The sequence below is a fragment of the Aulonocara stuartgranti genome (genome assembly GCF_965226115.1).
Source record: "Aulonocara stuartgranti genome assembly, chromosome: 17".
Classification (NCBI taxonomy): domain Eukaryota; kingdom Metazoa; phylum Chordata; class Actinopteri; order Cichliformes; family Cichlidae; genus Aulonocara; species Aulonocara stuartgranti.
Window position 1 is genome coordinate 24,475,163 of NC_138953.1, and position 15,981 is coordinate 24,491,143.

Sequence of the window (15,981 nt, forward strand, 5' to 3'; positions counted from 1 at the left end):
GGTACCTTCAAAAGCAACGCAATTGGCTGGATGACCTATTGTAGTGTCTAAGAATAATTTTAGAGATCTTAATATATTCCACCGGCTTTAGTGTGATGCCTTTAGTTATCAAACCTGAGGCTCAGTCATTAAACAAGTTAAATAACTATTTGCGGCGAAGCAGAAGATGAAAAACAGGCACAACATTTCAGTCTCGACCACGTAGAGCAATTAAAGTAGCATTATTCAGTACAGACACTGGAAAAATCCCCCTGCCACTTCATAGACCTGTACACAAAGCAACCCGGTAATAGAGCTGTTTTACATTATTATATTAAAGTTTTTCAAACCATTTATTATGCAGACTCAGCACAGTGCATAGTTGTTATAAGAGGAGGTTGGGGATCCATAATTGATAAAGAGTATTAAGACATGTTGGCTGCTGTTGGGTTTTTGGGGGGTTTTGTTTGTTTGTTTGGTGTACCCAATAAAGTGGCCAGTGAGTGTACTTTGTCAATGTTCTCACTACAGGTACAGTATTAGATTTATATGTGGCTTTATTTGGTAGCCAGTAAAAGTCTGACCTACTGAACCCGCGGCCCAGACACTGCATAGGGCATAAGTGTAGTCTCACAGCAGGAGAGGTGAATACACTGGACTACCACTTTCTCTACACTCACACTGGTGCATATCAGTGCAACCACTGTGGACTTTGTATTAGTGAGCTGGCAGGTTAAAGACCATCTGATGTTGGCTCCAATGTCCATCTAATGCTGTTTTAATCTTGGAGGTAATTTATCCAAATATCACAAGGTGGACCACATCCTGACCACTCCCCTTACAGCCACAACGAAAATGCTTGATTTTCCAAACAAGCATACAACCTTTTATCCTCACTTCCATGTCCCACCCTCCCTTTCTTTTTCCACTGGTTGTCAAATGGTACCAGCGGTATCTGGTAGGCCTGCATGCCACGGCCTGTGCTTCACTATCAATGAACAATTAAAGAAAAAAAGAAGTCTTCGCCTTCCCTCAAAAGAGCAAAAAAAAACAAAAAATCACCAAAATAGTAAAAACACTTTTTAAATAATTTATTTTCTCATGCATAAAATGGTTTTGTTTGGCCAGAGAAAAATGAATGGTCTTCTGTTAAGGCAAAGAATCTGTCACCATACTTAACTACTACACCACCTATCACACATATCCTCCAAAGGAGACACACCTGTGATATCTATTTCAAAATCCTACATCGCCTTGTTCTCAAGTTATTGCATTCACAAGATTTTCAGAAAATTTGACCTCTAACCTTGAGGCCACTGAATAGACTTTATAGATACATCTGTGGTATCGATTTGAAGCTCCTACTTGGCCTCATTCTTGAGTTATTACATTCACAAACTTGCATCAGCCTTTTACAGCTGAGGATTAAAAACCGTACAGACTCTGTGCTGCAGTTAAAGTCTTCTCTCAGAGAAGAAAAGCAGCTGTTTCACACACACAACAGGCACTTCCCAAACTGGAAACTTTTACAGATAGTGTCATATTTCCTGAACAGTCTTCAGCCTTTTGTGGGATTTTAATTTGCCTGGCTTTTCTTATTTTCCTTGCACAAAGCTGAAGCAGTAAACCACATTTCATAACAAGGTGCGCACCGACACTCAATCCTCAGCAGATTTCAGAGGAGCCACAGGGTTGAAGAGTGGCCTCTGCTGCCTGAGCTGCAGCTTGCCATAACTCGCCTCAAAGTCCTTCTTTGTTCCCACAATAACGGCCAGGCTGCCGGAGCGAATGTCGTATCCGTAGGAGGCTAGTTTCTGGATACGATACAGCACGATCTGCGTGGTGAGCTCGAGTACATTTGGAGATTCCTTCACCTGATCCATCGTCACTCCCGCATCCATCAGCCCCTGAAACCGCCCCAATAAGGTGGGCAAGGAGTAGTACAAGACGGCAGGGCAGCGGATCACTACTTGCTTAAGTTCGTCTTTAGAGCAGCAGAGAGCCGCTTCGATGTAGTCCATCGCCCGTTGCATGTCCTCAGGCTTCAGCTCTGCGATGGAGGCTCTGAGGCTGGAGACCAGGCTGAGGAGCTCCTCCGTGGTGAACCCCTCCTCCCTCAGGAAGCCCAGACTGTCCCTCCAAGCCTCAGCTGGTCGCAGCAGAATGTAAGGGTTCTGGCTGAGAAGCTTCTGCAGCCAGACACGTAGGTTCCTCTCCTCTCCACCCAGGTCGAGGTAGATCTCCCTCAGCGTGTGGATGACCTCCTGGTTGCGCTCCACAGGCTGACTGAAGCTCTGCGGGGCACTGGCCATCAGCTTGCTGATGATCCTCTTGCTAAGGCGAAGGTTCTGGAGGTACAGGATGTTGGCCCGCTGGTTACCGTGGTGAGTAAGTGTAAAAAAGGAGGCTGGGAACTTTTCAATGATGTTCATCAACTGACGTTTGCTGGGACAAACAGACAACCAGAGGTCTCGCTGCGTGGCGACGTCCTCTGGGCGACACAGGATAGCCTCAGGGTGAGTTTCCAGGATGTGGGCGATAGCCGTTGTGTCTGCACCCATGTCTCTCAGCAGGTCAGCGGTCTCAGAGACATACGCAGAGCACTCAGACAGAACCCAGCCTCTGAACTTGCGGACCTTTCGAATGTCCACTGAAAGCTCATAAAGGGAGTCCACTGTGCGCTGGTTTTCCACTCTTTTGCTGGGAGAGGTATCAGTGGAGGTGGAGGCTGAAGGAGGTAGGAGCAGCTTCACCCTCTGTGAGCAGGTGTACAGGGTGGCAGAGGTGATGCGAAGCATTGCTAAAGAGTGTAGTGGATCTGTGCAGAACAAATGAGAAAAAGCACAAAAAATTACAATTTTTACACACCGAGATGAAAGATGTGCTCCATGATGCATTACAGAGGATTTGCAGCGTTCGTGTCATGTACCACTTATGACTGCCCGTCACAAGATTCATACTGTCAGCTGCCAATCAGGTGATTTTCCTCATTCAGTTAACTCACTTGCTCTGAAAATACTGAAAAATAACAGCAACAACTTTCTTGAGCCTATGCTGACTTTTTCATCACAAATATTACATTGAGAATCACCAGACACTGCACAAAAGGATATTATAGTAAAATTTTGTGATATGCTGAGTCGTCGGCTTTATCACATTTAATCAACTGCAGATAACAAAAGTTAAACTATATCCAATCAGTCTGATACTGGTCTGTCATCAGTGTGATATCAGTCTGCACTTGAATGCAGTCAAGTTGGCAATAACATGCAGTCTGTTTCTGGACACCGAAACTGAGACATGGTCAAAAATCTGTTGCTGTCCACAATGACAGAAACAGACAGACACATTCAGCAGTTGTTGGTCCTGTGTATCCCTGTATCGCAACAATATCGCCATACAAAATATGCACCTTACCATTAATGATGACTATGAAGACCAGCAAATATTTATAGTTAGGAGGCTCAACTTGGACACTTTTTGTTATTTTTAATATTCAGAAAACGCCAAAAACAAAAACAAAACAAATAAAAAAAACCACTCAAACAACTCATAACTTCACCACGTGTCTCACCTTGTGACCTTATGGGGACAGAACTGATTTTACATGAAAATAATTACTTAAAAACCACTGAAATACATTGTAACACATTAAAAATCCCAAACAAACAACATTTAATTTAAAACATATAAATCCACCTTTGTGTATTTATGCTGCACGACACTGAAACCATTGCATAAAGTTGCATAAACCCAACAGGGCACGGTGTTGTCCCGACTGCTGCCGCGCACACGTGATGCTGCGTGTTGCGTTATGTATTAAACAGCATGGACTGCAGACGGATCACAGCCTGCCACGACTGCACACGGACACAAAGCGCCGGCAGACCTAAATACAGATGCTACAGAGCCCGTTGGAGCGGCTTTTTACATAAAAGCGAAGAAAAAGACGAGTTAATTTACCCGTTTGTGAGTCTGTAGCCGCAGAACCCCGCTCGTCACACCCACTGCTCTGCTTTCATAACATCACAGCAGCCGTTGGGCGGAGTCACAGGGCTTGGCGCATGGGAGACACGTGACTGCCTGCAGCCTATAGCAAGAGTGGAAATGTACTACAGCTCTTTTTCCTTCTTCTGACTAGTCGTATTTCAAACTCACAATACAGGATAAAACAAAAAAGATAAGCTGAAAATTTTTTTTACAGAAACTAAAACAGAAAACTACGGAAGCTTGTTTGGAGATTAAAAAAAATTGTGTAACTATCAAAACATTTCATATTTTTATCTAATAAATAAAAAATAGTTAAAGTTATTTATTAGTTATTTTATCAAAAATGTGAGTTACGAAGTCAAAAATGTAACAGTGACTCGATTTTTTTTTATATCTATCTATCTATCTATCTATATATATATATATATATATATATATATATATATATATATATATATACGTGTGTGTGTGTGTGTGTGTGTGTGTGTGTGTGTGTGTGTGTGTGTATACATTAAATGGGAATCTGCAGACCCAGGCTGTACATTCACTGCCATGATAGGTGTGTGTGTGTGTACCTTTGTTATACACACGCTTAGATAAAGTGGAGCTGTATATCCTTATAACCTAACTATTAAGCTGGCAAAAAACAAAAAAGTCAGCCATAAGTCTGTAATCATTTTGTTAGGGTTAGGGTGATCTGCACATTTATACCAAGAATATATATGTTCTTCCGTTTTGTTATAATTTCTGAAGCTGTTAATCTGATTCCATACAGTATTACCTCAACAGAGGTCTGTGAATCTTACAAGAGGCTCATTTAACTGTACTGCATTATTTTAACCACAAGAGGTCACTGTGAATCCAGGGTAGACAGGTAAAGGTTTAATAATAATAATAATAATAATAATAATAATAATAATAATAATAATAATAATAATAATAATAATGGATTGGATTATAGCGCTTTTCAAGGCACCCAAAGTGCTTTACCTGCTTCATGCCCATGTGGGTATTCAGTGTTTTGAAAAGAAGGCAACATGACTTAGGTTCTTGAAGACGTTTTACGTCTCATCCAAGAGGGTTCTTTAGTTCTAAAACAGCAGGTGGACAGTCAGAGTCATATTTAAGCTTCAAAATGTTGGATGTTTCAAGACCGGTCTTGGTCTCGAGACCACTTTTACGTGGTCTTGGTCTTGTCTTGGTCTCGCTGTCTCGGTCTCGCTGTCTCAGATCGACATAGTAGCTGTGTCCCAAAACGTCAGCTGCATCCTTCGGAGGCTGCATTTGAAGGCCGATTACGTCACAGCCAGGCGAAGAAGGCTGTCCTTAGATTAGAACTGGACTGTCACCAGCCTCAGGCTCTTCACCTTTTCAAAGACAAAGCAATCATTTAGATAAAATATTAGATATTGTTTACCTGTAAATGCACAAAGACAATTTAGAAATGTAATTATTGTCAAGAGTGAACAAGCACCGATAGCGTAATCTACAGCTGTGGCCAAACCTTTAGAGAATGAGAAGTGTTGTTTGCTTATTTACAAAGTTTGCTGTTTCAGTGATAGTTGTATATCATATTATATCACTTCAAACAGGTGATCCAGTAATGCTGCACTAATGAATTAGACAAACATGTCTTTTGCAAAAATATTTTCACTCTCTGTTTCCAGAGGTGCCCGCCTTTTGCAAAAGTGCCCAGCTTCTGTCCTCACAAAGACAGAAGCACATGAATACACCCACAAAAGAGCACGCACACTCTCACAGGCACGGCCTCGCTCTGCCATTGTACAGTACCTGATGCGGTTCTAGTAGATGTCGTCCATGGTGAAGCTGCTTATCTGTCGGTAGTGTTGGCCTTTGACGGTGCGCTCGATGGTGCCGTGTCGAGGAGCCTGGATGACGCTGAAGACGATGGACTCCGCCTGGAGGAAGGTGGTGTAATAGAAGGGAAAATGCAGGGAAAGGAAGGACGGCTCAATGATATCGCCTGCAATGTCTCCCTAGGATGAAGCTACATAAAGAAGCAGTGTTTGTTCTCCACAACCAACAAACCAGCAAAATAGTGAGAACTCAAATTCAGGAATCCGCTTCCAAATATCTATAGTGGCGAACCTTAATATCACTTTTGGGTGTTATTCTCTAAAACTCTTTCTATAAGGCAGTAGAAAATAAATCTTCAAGTTTTTACTGAGAAATACAGATTTACTGGATTAACAGTGTTGGATTATCCCTTAAACCAGCTGGTTAGTTTAGCCAGCTTAGGTAATGATCTCAAAATAAACATTCAGAGGTCCAGCTCTTCTCTAAAGTGGTAACTGTAGTGCTTTGGGATGATTCCACACATGATGCCAATTAGTTCACAAATCATACCAAGCTTCAAAGATATGACCTGTTTATATTGTGCAGCTCATAAAGAGAATCAGATGCTTAAAGAAGGAAAAAGGCAAACAAGCTCATTTAAATTACTTCATACATATTATTATCTTTACAATATACTGTACTATGCTTTCTTTATCCCAAATGTTGGTATATTTACATATTATGTAAGCAAAACATAAATAGAATGAAGGGATAAACAAGACAAACAAAGTAGAACTGCTTCCTTAAAAGTGACCTTTTCCTTCCTATTTCCCTGTTTCCTGTGTATTATTGTAGAGTTTGAGGCAACTTTCTTTAAAGATATAATAAGCTTTGGAATCAAGAAGAACAGGTGTGCAATGGAAACCTGAGATGAGAGGTAAAATGTGACATGACACTGATGATAATTTGGATTTTAAAAAAATTACATTTAGAATCCCTATATATCAGTATTGTTAAATAAATATTACTAAAACAATCAAAGGAAGTAGAATTGTATTTATAGTTTTAAGGATACAAGACATTTTAGGAAAATTTGACCTTTTTTGACCTTGAAGAAGAGGTCATAGGTCCAGAGTAACGTGATATTTAGAATGCCCATAATTCAGTCCCTGTATGTCTGCATGTTGTCATTACAACAAATGGCAGTAAGGAACACAATTTCAAATTGCTCCGTATAACATTAGTTTCAGTTTTTATAGCTTTAAATAATACAGCTTTTCTCCAATTTTTGACCAATAAATCACTTATTTGACCTTGAAGGCCTTGGTGGATGTATGCCAAATTTTAATGGATTGTTAACACCAGCCTTTCTGCATCCATACAAAGAATTCACTCAAAACCTTTCCAGCTGTCATGTTTACAGACAGAAAGACATACACCCAAAATCATAACCTCTTTGGCAGAGCAATGAATTTCTAAGAGGAGTAAAAGAAAACAGCAAGCAGAGGGAATGTTAAAGCGGCTCAGTAAAGAGCGACAGTGCAGGGTAGATATAAATGATTCACATGAGAAAGCAGATGATACTCTGCTAGACAGATGTGTTATTTACGCTCTGGAATCTTTCCATTTATTTACTTTTACATCTAAAAAAGGTTCCTTCAAACACTTCTCTCGTTGTTCTGTAGGGATGTAAGCCGGTTAGATTAAGAGTAAATATACTGGAAGTTTACTCTGTTTCAAGCTGCTAACCAGCAGAGGGTGTGGCTATTTACTTATTTATAGCCCACATCCTTTGCTGCCTCCCTTTGCTGATAGACACAGTTGTCCCTTGCCACCAGCAAACCACCAGTGCCTTGATTACACTGGAACCACCTGCTGTCCTCATGTCGCTCTCAGGCATGCTCAGTGCTCTCTTGGATTAGACAGTTGTGGGACCTTCTCACGGGCATTAAGATTTGTGTTGTGGACCTCTCAGGCCACACGTAGCCCATCTTCACTTAGCTGGAGCTCCAGATGATTTATAACAAGACTAAAATTTAATCCCATGGAGATAATAATGTGTTGTCTGCCACATACGCGTATAGTAGAATAGCATCAGAAGCTTTATTCTAAGCAGGCCCAAGTTAATTAGGAATCTCAGGCACCACAGAGCACCTGTCTCTTCCTGTCAGTGACCTAATCCTCTAAAAACTGTGTCTGCCCTTTTCCTACTGATAACTCAAGACTTGGGAACATAAATTCGTGATAGCCATATATAAATGTTGTCGTGCGGGAGCAATTACGCTTTAATCCACTCTGCACTGACGGCAGAGAGCCTTTAATAGCAAGAATGTTTTAATTACATTCCAGAGGAGACAAGGCAGGGCTGAAAAGCTCATCTTACACCACATTGTTCTTAGTAAAGGCTGTTTGTTGGGTCTGTCTTTCTGCAGAAGTTCTTTATTTCATTTTATTTTATTTTCAACACAAATATAAAAGCTCAAGCTAATAAAATTACAGATCATGCTTCAATCTCTGGAGATGAAAAATTAAGTAAACACAGAAGTGGCAAAAAGACTGCAATTCCTCGAATGGCCACTTGAGGCTGTCTTTAAAGGCGAGTCAAATCCCGTAGGCTACGTTCACACTGCAGGTCTTAGTGCTCAATTCCGATTTTTTGATCAAATCCGATTTTTTTGTCTGCTTGTTCACACTACAAACAAAATGTGACAGCAAACGGGCTCTAGTGTGAACCCTCAAAGGGGCCCGCATGCGCAAAAGAAGCTCCGTTAAGACCCAGAGCAAACAGTTGTTTGACTGATGGCCCTTAATTGTAAGAGTTGTTTAATTACGTTCCCCAATTTTGCTTTAAGTTATTTTGTTATTTACATATGGCCTAATAATGATCCTTATTGCTGTTTTAGAGAGGAGCGCTGCTTCAAAGGATAGTTACAGATTTCTGTCAGAATCTGCAGATTATACAGTACGAATAAAATGTTCACGTTTCTCCAACGTTGTCTTCCCAACAGTTTCACTGACATCTACACTGGATGTAAAAGACGGATTTAATGCGACATTACCATTCAAACGGCAGTCGCTTTCTAAAACATCAGATATGTATCGGATTCAGTACCACATATGAAAGTGGCCTGAGTCGGATTTGAAAATGTCAGATTTGTGCTGTTCAAACTGTCGTAACATGATCGGATTTGGGTCGCGTAGCCATAAACTCCCATATGAAACTGAAATGAAAACTTACATTATAACACTATTTAAAGTTTAGTACGATTATTTGTTTTGACCTGTGTGGTATGAGTATGAATGAAGTATGAATGTCATGGTAATTTGGGGCTTATAATTATGACTTTAAACAGTTGTTTTTAATCAACTGATCATTCCAGTGTGGAATGATCACGACACATGCAACTGGTTGGGGGTGAGTGGATGAAGGCAGGACAAAGACATGTTCTGGAACACGTACATTACTCAAAAGGGATAGAATAATTCAACCCAGTTTTCCATCAGGACAATGATCCCAACATAACGACTATTAAAGCCCCACCTTCAACCCTATTGAAAATTTGTGGGATATAGTTAAAAGGCAGGGCTTTGCGAGGAAACTACCAATTCTGCCAAGAAGCGCGGTCAGATATCCACCAGAATTAATGCAGAAGCTTGTTAATCTGGTCGAGATGCAACTTACTAAGCGGCACATCAACAAAGTATTGGTTGGGGTGCATGCATATATATTTTTGAGCCTGTGTAAATGAGCAGAAATCTAAAATAAATACAAATTTATATCTGCTGTACATTCACTCAAAGAAAGTATTTCAACCTCAAATTACGCTGATATTCATGCTATGGTGAGTAGACGTAAACAATAACTCTATGACATGAAGGTGATCTGTCTCTCCAAACTCTTAAACTAAAGACTCCTAAAATAAAGCAAATTATCTAATAGCTAGACTTTGAAATTATATTGAAAATCCTTTCAAAATGTTTTATTGTTCCCTCATGTCTTAAAGATGTTTCTTTTGTAATGTACACTACTATATGTAGTTAGGAGCCTGCTCTTCTTCTTATATGTTCCTTTTGTAGGTATGTTTGCATGCTTCACGAGTACTCACTTGCTCTTGTTATTATTTTTCCCTGGTTTCTCTATATAAGCAGCACACTGGAGCACTTTGTAAGAGAAATTCCCATAGTGACTTAAGCACTACGTGGTTTCAAACTCCAGTGATGCATGAGTAAGTTCCCTGAATTGTGTACACTGTGAAATATCTAAAGCTAGTGGGATGGGTCATATTTGCAGAGACTCTTGGTACATTATTCTGTCATCATCTTTTATTTGCTTCCACATTTCTTTCTTTAATCTGTGCCAGTGGCTCAGTAGTTCTTTACATATGTGCCTTTGGCTTTGTGAGACTGGAAAGCACAAGTGTGTCTGTGTATGCATCTGCTGTGTATCCGAAATAGTCCCTCATCTTGTCCTTACAAAGGAATGAGGAGCTGTGCAGGGTCAGAGAAGGCAGTAGGGGGGTCTGCAGGGGATAAATGGGTGGGTGTATGGCTGTGAGGACTTGGTGAAGGAGAAAATAGATTATTCCATCTGTCTCAGAATCTGCCCTGCTGCTGACCCACACCCAGGAGACGGTGGTCACATGGTAACCAAACCTTTAAAAACTCCCAACATGCTCACCCAGGACTCCAACTATCTCCAGACACCAGCTGGTCTTGGTGCTCACACTGCTTTCTCTGAGACACCATCATGTCAGACACAGAGGAAATTGTGGAGGAATACGAGGAGGAGGTGGAAGAAGAGGTCGAGGAGGAAGAGGATGACAACGAACAGAGGCAAGCGGAGCATGAAGGAGAGACCAGACCTCGACCTAAAGCAACTTATGTGCCTAATATGGCTCCTCCAAAGATCCCAGATGGAGAAAAGGTGGATTTTGATGATCTGCATCGCAAGAGGCTGGAGAAAGATTACAATGACCTCCAGACACTGATTGAGCTGCATTTCACCAGCCGTCAGAAAGAGGAAGAAGAACTGATGGCGCTACGTAACCGCATTGAACGCCGCCGCGCTGACAGGGCCGAACAACAGCGTGTTCGTGCAGAGCAGGAGCGTGAGCGCCAGACGCGGGTTGCCGAGGAAAAAGCAAGGCGCGAAGAGGAGGCAGCCAAACTGCGGGCTGAGGAGGAAGCCAAGAAAAAGATGGCTTTCTCCAACAAGTCATTCGGTGGCTACCTGCAGAAGGTGGACCAGAAGAAGGGCAAGAAGCTAACAGCTCGTGAGGAGAAGAAGAAGGCCCTGATGGAGCGCAGGAAGCCGCTCAACATCGACCACCTGAGCCAGGAGAAGTTGGTGGAGAAGGCACAGGAGCTCTGGCAGTGGCTCCACCAGCTGCACGCCGAGAAGTTTGAGCTGGCAGAAAAGCTCAAGAGGCAGAAGTACGACATCCACGTGCTACGAAATCGTGTCAACGACCATCAGAGGTGGTCGAAAACGTCGAAGACCTCCCGTGGGGCCAAGGGCAAGTCTGGCGCTTGGAAGTAAGCACCTTGTGGAAGCGCACCACGTTCCTGCTGGACTATTTGGTCACCAAATTGTATGATAAAAGCTATCCAAGCAGCTGTGCGTAGATTGAGTTGGACTGCAATGATTCAAGCAAAATAAAGTTAAGGTTGATTGATATCTGTGAATGTTCTATTGAGATTGAAGAAGTTAATTTGTCTGATTTAACTCAATATGAATGCGTGGTGGTTTTATTTTACGACGCCACAAGAGGATGTCTCGTGTTTCATTTTTCACAAGTGAAGCTGTAAAAAGTCATCGAATAGTGTTGAATCTTCCCCTCAGAAAACTATACCTTTTATTATAAGAAAAGAAAGTTTTTCTTGTCACAATACAAGAAAAATGGGCAAAAGTGGCACTGGTTAGGTGGTGGATGATAGCTGTAAAGTCAAACAGGTGCTGCACAGCTGAGTTTTATGTAGCTAATTTAGTCTCTGAAGCTCCTGCAGCACTTAGAGCAAAAAGGCCACTAAATGTTGACTGATAGCAGTTTTAGGTTTGATGATCTTAAAAAGTACAGAAATTTGTTTTAATGTACAAGTAACAAATTCTTCTTTATGATCATGGGTGTAAATCACAGTGTCAGTTATTTAAAGCGTGCTCCTGTATCAGCTGAAATCACATAATGAAGTAAATGGTAAATGGCCTGTATTTATATAGCGCTTTACTAGTCCCTAAGGACCCCAAAGCGCTTTACATATCCAGTCATCCACCCATTCACACACTGGTGATGGCAAGCTACATTGTAGCCACAGCCACCCTGGGGCGCACTGACAGAGGCGAGGCTGCCGGACACTGGCGCCACCGGGCCCTCTGACCACCACCAGTAGGCAACGGGTGAAGTGTCTTGCCCAAGGACACAACGACCAAGACTGTCCAAGCCGGGGCTCGAACCGGCAACCTTCCGATTACAAGGGGAACTCCCAACTCTTGAGCCACGATCGCCCTGTGATATAAATAATATAAATATAAAATAAGTGTATTTGTACAAATCCACATGGAATAATGATTGGCTGTTAGACTATTTTTTTCTGTTTCCTAAACACGTCTTTATTTAATGATTCAAGTCAAAATGACAGGTCACAAGAAAAAGATAGCATAGGATTTTACTCATATAATTCCCATCAAATATGTGACTTTATCAGGTTGTATCATTGAGACTGATTACAGTTTTAAAGTAGACAAGCAAGAAAACTGATGATCCACCGGAGAGTGAAGCCAAATGTGAGCAGCAGAGGGAGGAAAATATGACCTCTTAAAATAAAAAAGACAAACAAAAGAGCAGCGGAAGCACAAACAGCTGACCTGACTATATGTTCATCACACAGACAAGTGCAAAGCAAGGAAAGGAACAAAACCAAAATATGAGACATAATATGAGACATAAGAAAGCCAACCTTCAAACCTTCAAAATACAACAGGAAGTAACCAGGAAAGAAATAACCAACAAAGAAGACGATGCAGCGCACACAGACGCATCATATCTAACTTTTCAAATGTTCCAGTAGAATACGAGCAAAGAGCTTTCTTTTAGCTCATTCCAATAAAATGCTCAGTGCTAAAAAGTTCAATGACTTAACCTTGTAAGTTGTGTATTTAAAGGTGCAGTCGGTCATTTTTTTTTGAGAAAATAAAAATAATCATGTTTTTGTCTTCAGTTTTCTCCATTATCCAACCAGATTCTTAAATAAAACGTTTTCTTTTTTTGACCATGAAGGGTTTCATTGGATTAAAGCAAGCTTCTTTTGACAAGAGACACTCAGAATTCATTTAAGTTTGTTTTTTTAATAATAGCATAGAAAGCCCTACATGGCCAAGGTCCTGCACATATACCAGAGCTACTGAGACCTTGTAACAGCAGAGGGTCTCCAAGATAAACTGAATAGAGTGTTTAAACTACTCCATGCTCTTATTTTAAATTCAGAGGCAACAACTTTTGAGGTTGTGGCTTTTGAACTTTGAAGCAGCCTTCCTGAACCCGTTAGGTCGGCTGGATCGGTGGCTTATTTACTTTTCCTTAATCTTTCACCCATTTTGGGGGCTATAACACACATCTAAGGTGTTAATGAAAGAATGCATGAAGGAATGAGTGTAAGACCTTTTATTTGAATCTGTGTTTGAATGCTGGGACGTGTACACTTCCCTTCAATTTCTGTTACAAAAAGTGCTGTACAAATCCAGATTTAGTAACATATGTTATTTTGTATTGACTAGAAGATTGATGCCCACTGTCATCCCGTTTCTCTTTAATTATTATCTGTCACATTGTGGCGATCTCTTTGCAACATTATAGTCCAGTTTGTGTCCACTGCAGTCCTGTTACAGGTTAAATGACTGTCAGAGCTTTTAGCAGTGACATGGTAATTCCACTAGATGGCACTAGAAAACCAGTTTGAAGCATTTAAGCGTTAAGGTAATGTGAAAAACACACCCAGGAGACATTACATAAAATGTTCACATCTGCACCATAAAGGGTTATAATAATTACCTGGTTGCATTCAGGTTTATTGAAGACATCTTAGAGAAGCATAAAATGTTCAGATCATATACCTCACACAACTGGACGATGTAGTCTGTGGAATTATTGCACATAATTGGCAATAATTATGGTACGATGGCTCCATTTTATGTAGCTATGCAGGTATAGGGTTTGCAATTACGATACATGATCCTGATTAAATTCACAAACGTTAAAAGTTTCGAGCTTTTATTGTTTGCACTTATTCCTTCGGTGTAGTTTAAAGGAAGTGAGGTAAAGTGAAATGCAGATAAATGATAGCAGATGATTTGTAGATTCAGACTTTTTTCTGTATCTATTTGCTTCTGTGTAAACCAGCTTTCTGATTGTCCAGCATGGAAAACATCCTCTTTACCAACAGTTAACTGCAGTGCAACATAAATTATCATTAGACCAAGCTGTGGGGAAATTTCTCACCCCCTGTGGCTTTTGATTGTCATTCAGGCTTAGATTGCCTTACTACTGTTTTGCTGTCATGGCGCTGACAAGCCATTAAAGCTTTCCAGACACGGCGGTATACCCACAGGTTACCATAGACACGGGGAGGACCTGTCTGCACAATCAGGTCTCTATACCCCCCCTCCAGCCTCACTATGCCTACTCTTTCATACACACCAGCTAAAGGTATGGTGCGTATATTGATGGTGTTGTGACAAATGCCTGACCTGACAGCATCGGGAAGCACCAGAGCACCAATCAAACACCTGTGTCTCACCAGGGAACAAGAAGTTCCCAGAAGTTCTGCTGCTGAAGTTGGTAACAAGTCGTTTCCTGATGGCGGCAGCTTTGTAGTCCTGAGTTCCCTTTAGATTTGAAGGAAAGCTTGCAAGGAAGGAGTTGAAACATGTCTACTCATATCAAAAAGGCTGTGTGTGTGTGTGTGTTCACAGCAACTGCAAGGTCATCAGGGGGAGGGCTGTTCTGTGCTCATTAGTACCTTTTTAGAAAAGAGGAGAATGCAAATGCTGCATGATTGGCAGCTCCTGGGCCACATATTCTATTCTGACCAGAATCCTATTATGTGGTCAGAATAGAATATATGGTGTAGGTTTGTTTTATTTGGGGCTATTTTGTTTTGCATGTCATGGTCTGAGGAAATAAGACATCAAAGCTTTCTTACTTGTCAAAAATCACTGACAGATGAAAGACATTTTTAGCAAGCAAATTGCTCGAGATGACGGTTTAAGAGCCCTGTCATCAGACGTGATATTTTTTTTGGTTTGATGTGACACTATTTAGTAATGCTTTGAATACTCCTCATTGATGTTTTTCTGTTCATCCATAAGTATTATTTTTTTTGTTTTCCTGGCGGCTATAAAACAGAAAATGGAAAGACATGTAATATGATGTATGTGTAGCTGAATGATACCAGATAGCCAATATTGGCAATCATGGCTGTATTTGAATTAACTGCCTGGAAATCCAAAAATCCAATATTATCTGGGCTCCGGTAGCATACAGTATATTCTTGTACCTCTATGTGGTTATAATGCGCACTTTACACACTAACTGGAGTCTGACCAACAAAAGCAATATTTTGCAGCATTTACCTGATTTAGCCATTTCAGAAGTTTAGGCATTTTATTAGCTCACTTTATTAGCTGGAGGTTTCATTCTGATCTGAGCACAGTACACAAGAATCGCTTTTACCTGCAGCACTGATCACTCAATTTAAATTATTTAGTAGCATAAAGATTCTCTGTTGGAAAATTTAGCTTGTTTTTTTAATACAAAATATTACTGTATTACTAAAATATTACTAAATAGTACGCATGTTGCATACTATTTGTGTCCCATTAGATCAGGGATGTCAAACATAAGGCCTGGGGGCCAGAATCAGACACCAATCTGGCCCACTGGATAGTTTTGGAAGATGTGAAAGAGGACACACGTTTTGGACTTTTAATGCAAAGACCTCTTTAAGAGCTCCTCTACAACCATTCATACTACAACAAGATAATTAAGTTATAGATTACAAATAAATGATAGACAAGCTGATTCTTCATTATCTACTCTAGAAATTGTATTTCTTTTACAACTGGGCCACAATTAAAACAAACAAGAAAAAAGGACATTTTCTGTGACTTAACAAAAACTTCCTGTTTTGTAATGACAGGACACTTTGTGCTGACAGATTTCA

General features: G+C 40.8%; 2 protein-coding genes across 2 annotated transcripts; one reads left to right on the forward strand and one right to left on the reverse strand.

Moving 5' to 3' along the window:
• Window positions 1-1,055: 1,055 nt before the first annotated feature.
• Window positions 1,056-4,143, reverse strand: LOC309692283 (transcription termination factor 2, mitochondrial-like). Its single transcript, XM_082510624.1, has 2 exons — window positions 3,943-4,143; window positions 1,056-2,797 (listed from the first exon to the last, which is right to left on the reverse strand). The coding sequence occupies exon 2, from the start codon at window positions 2,775-2,777 to the stop codon at window positions 1,638-1,640; it is 1,140 nt and encodes a 379-aa protein (XP_082366750.1). The 5' UTR covers window positions 2,778-2,797; window positions 3,943-4,143; the 3' UTR covers window positions 1,056-1,637.
• Window positions 4,144-10,390: 6,247 nt separating this feature from the next.
• tnnt2c (troponin T2c, cardiac) lies at window positions 10,391-11,443 on the forward strand. The gene has a single exon (XM_082509757.1). It carries the CDS (start codon window positions 10,514-10,516, stop codon window positions 11,303-11,305), a length of 792 nt encoding a protein of 263 aa, XP_082365883.1. The 5' UTR covers window positions 10,391-10,513; the 3' UTR covers window positions 11,306-11,443.
• The last annotated feature ends 4,538 nt before the right edge of the window (window positions 11,444-15,981 follow it).

Excerpts from the sequence above, each read along its gene's own strand:
- LOC309692283 (XM_082510624.1), bottom strand. The coding sequence starts at position 2,777 with ATGCTTCGCATCACCTCTGCCACCCTGTACACCTGCTCACAGAGGGTG.
- tnnt2c (XM_082509757.1), top strand. The coding sequence starts at position 10,514 with ATGTCAGACACAGAGGAAATTGTGGAGGAATACGAGGAGGAGGTGGAA.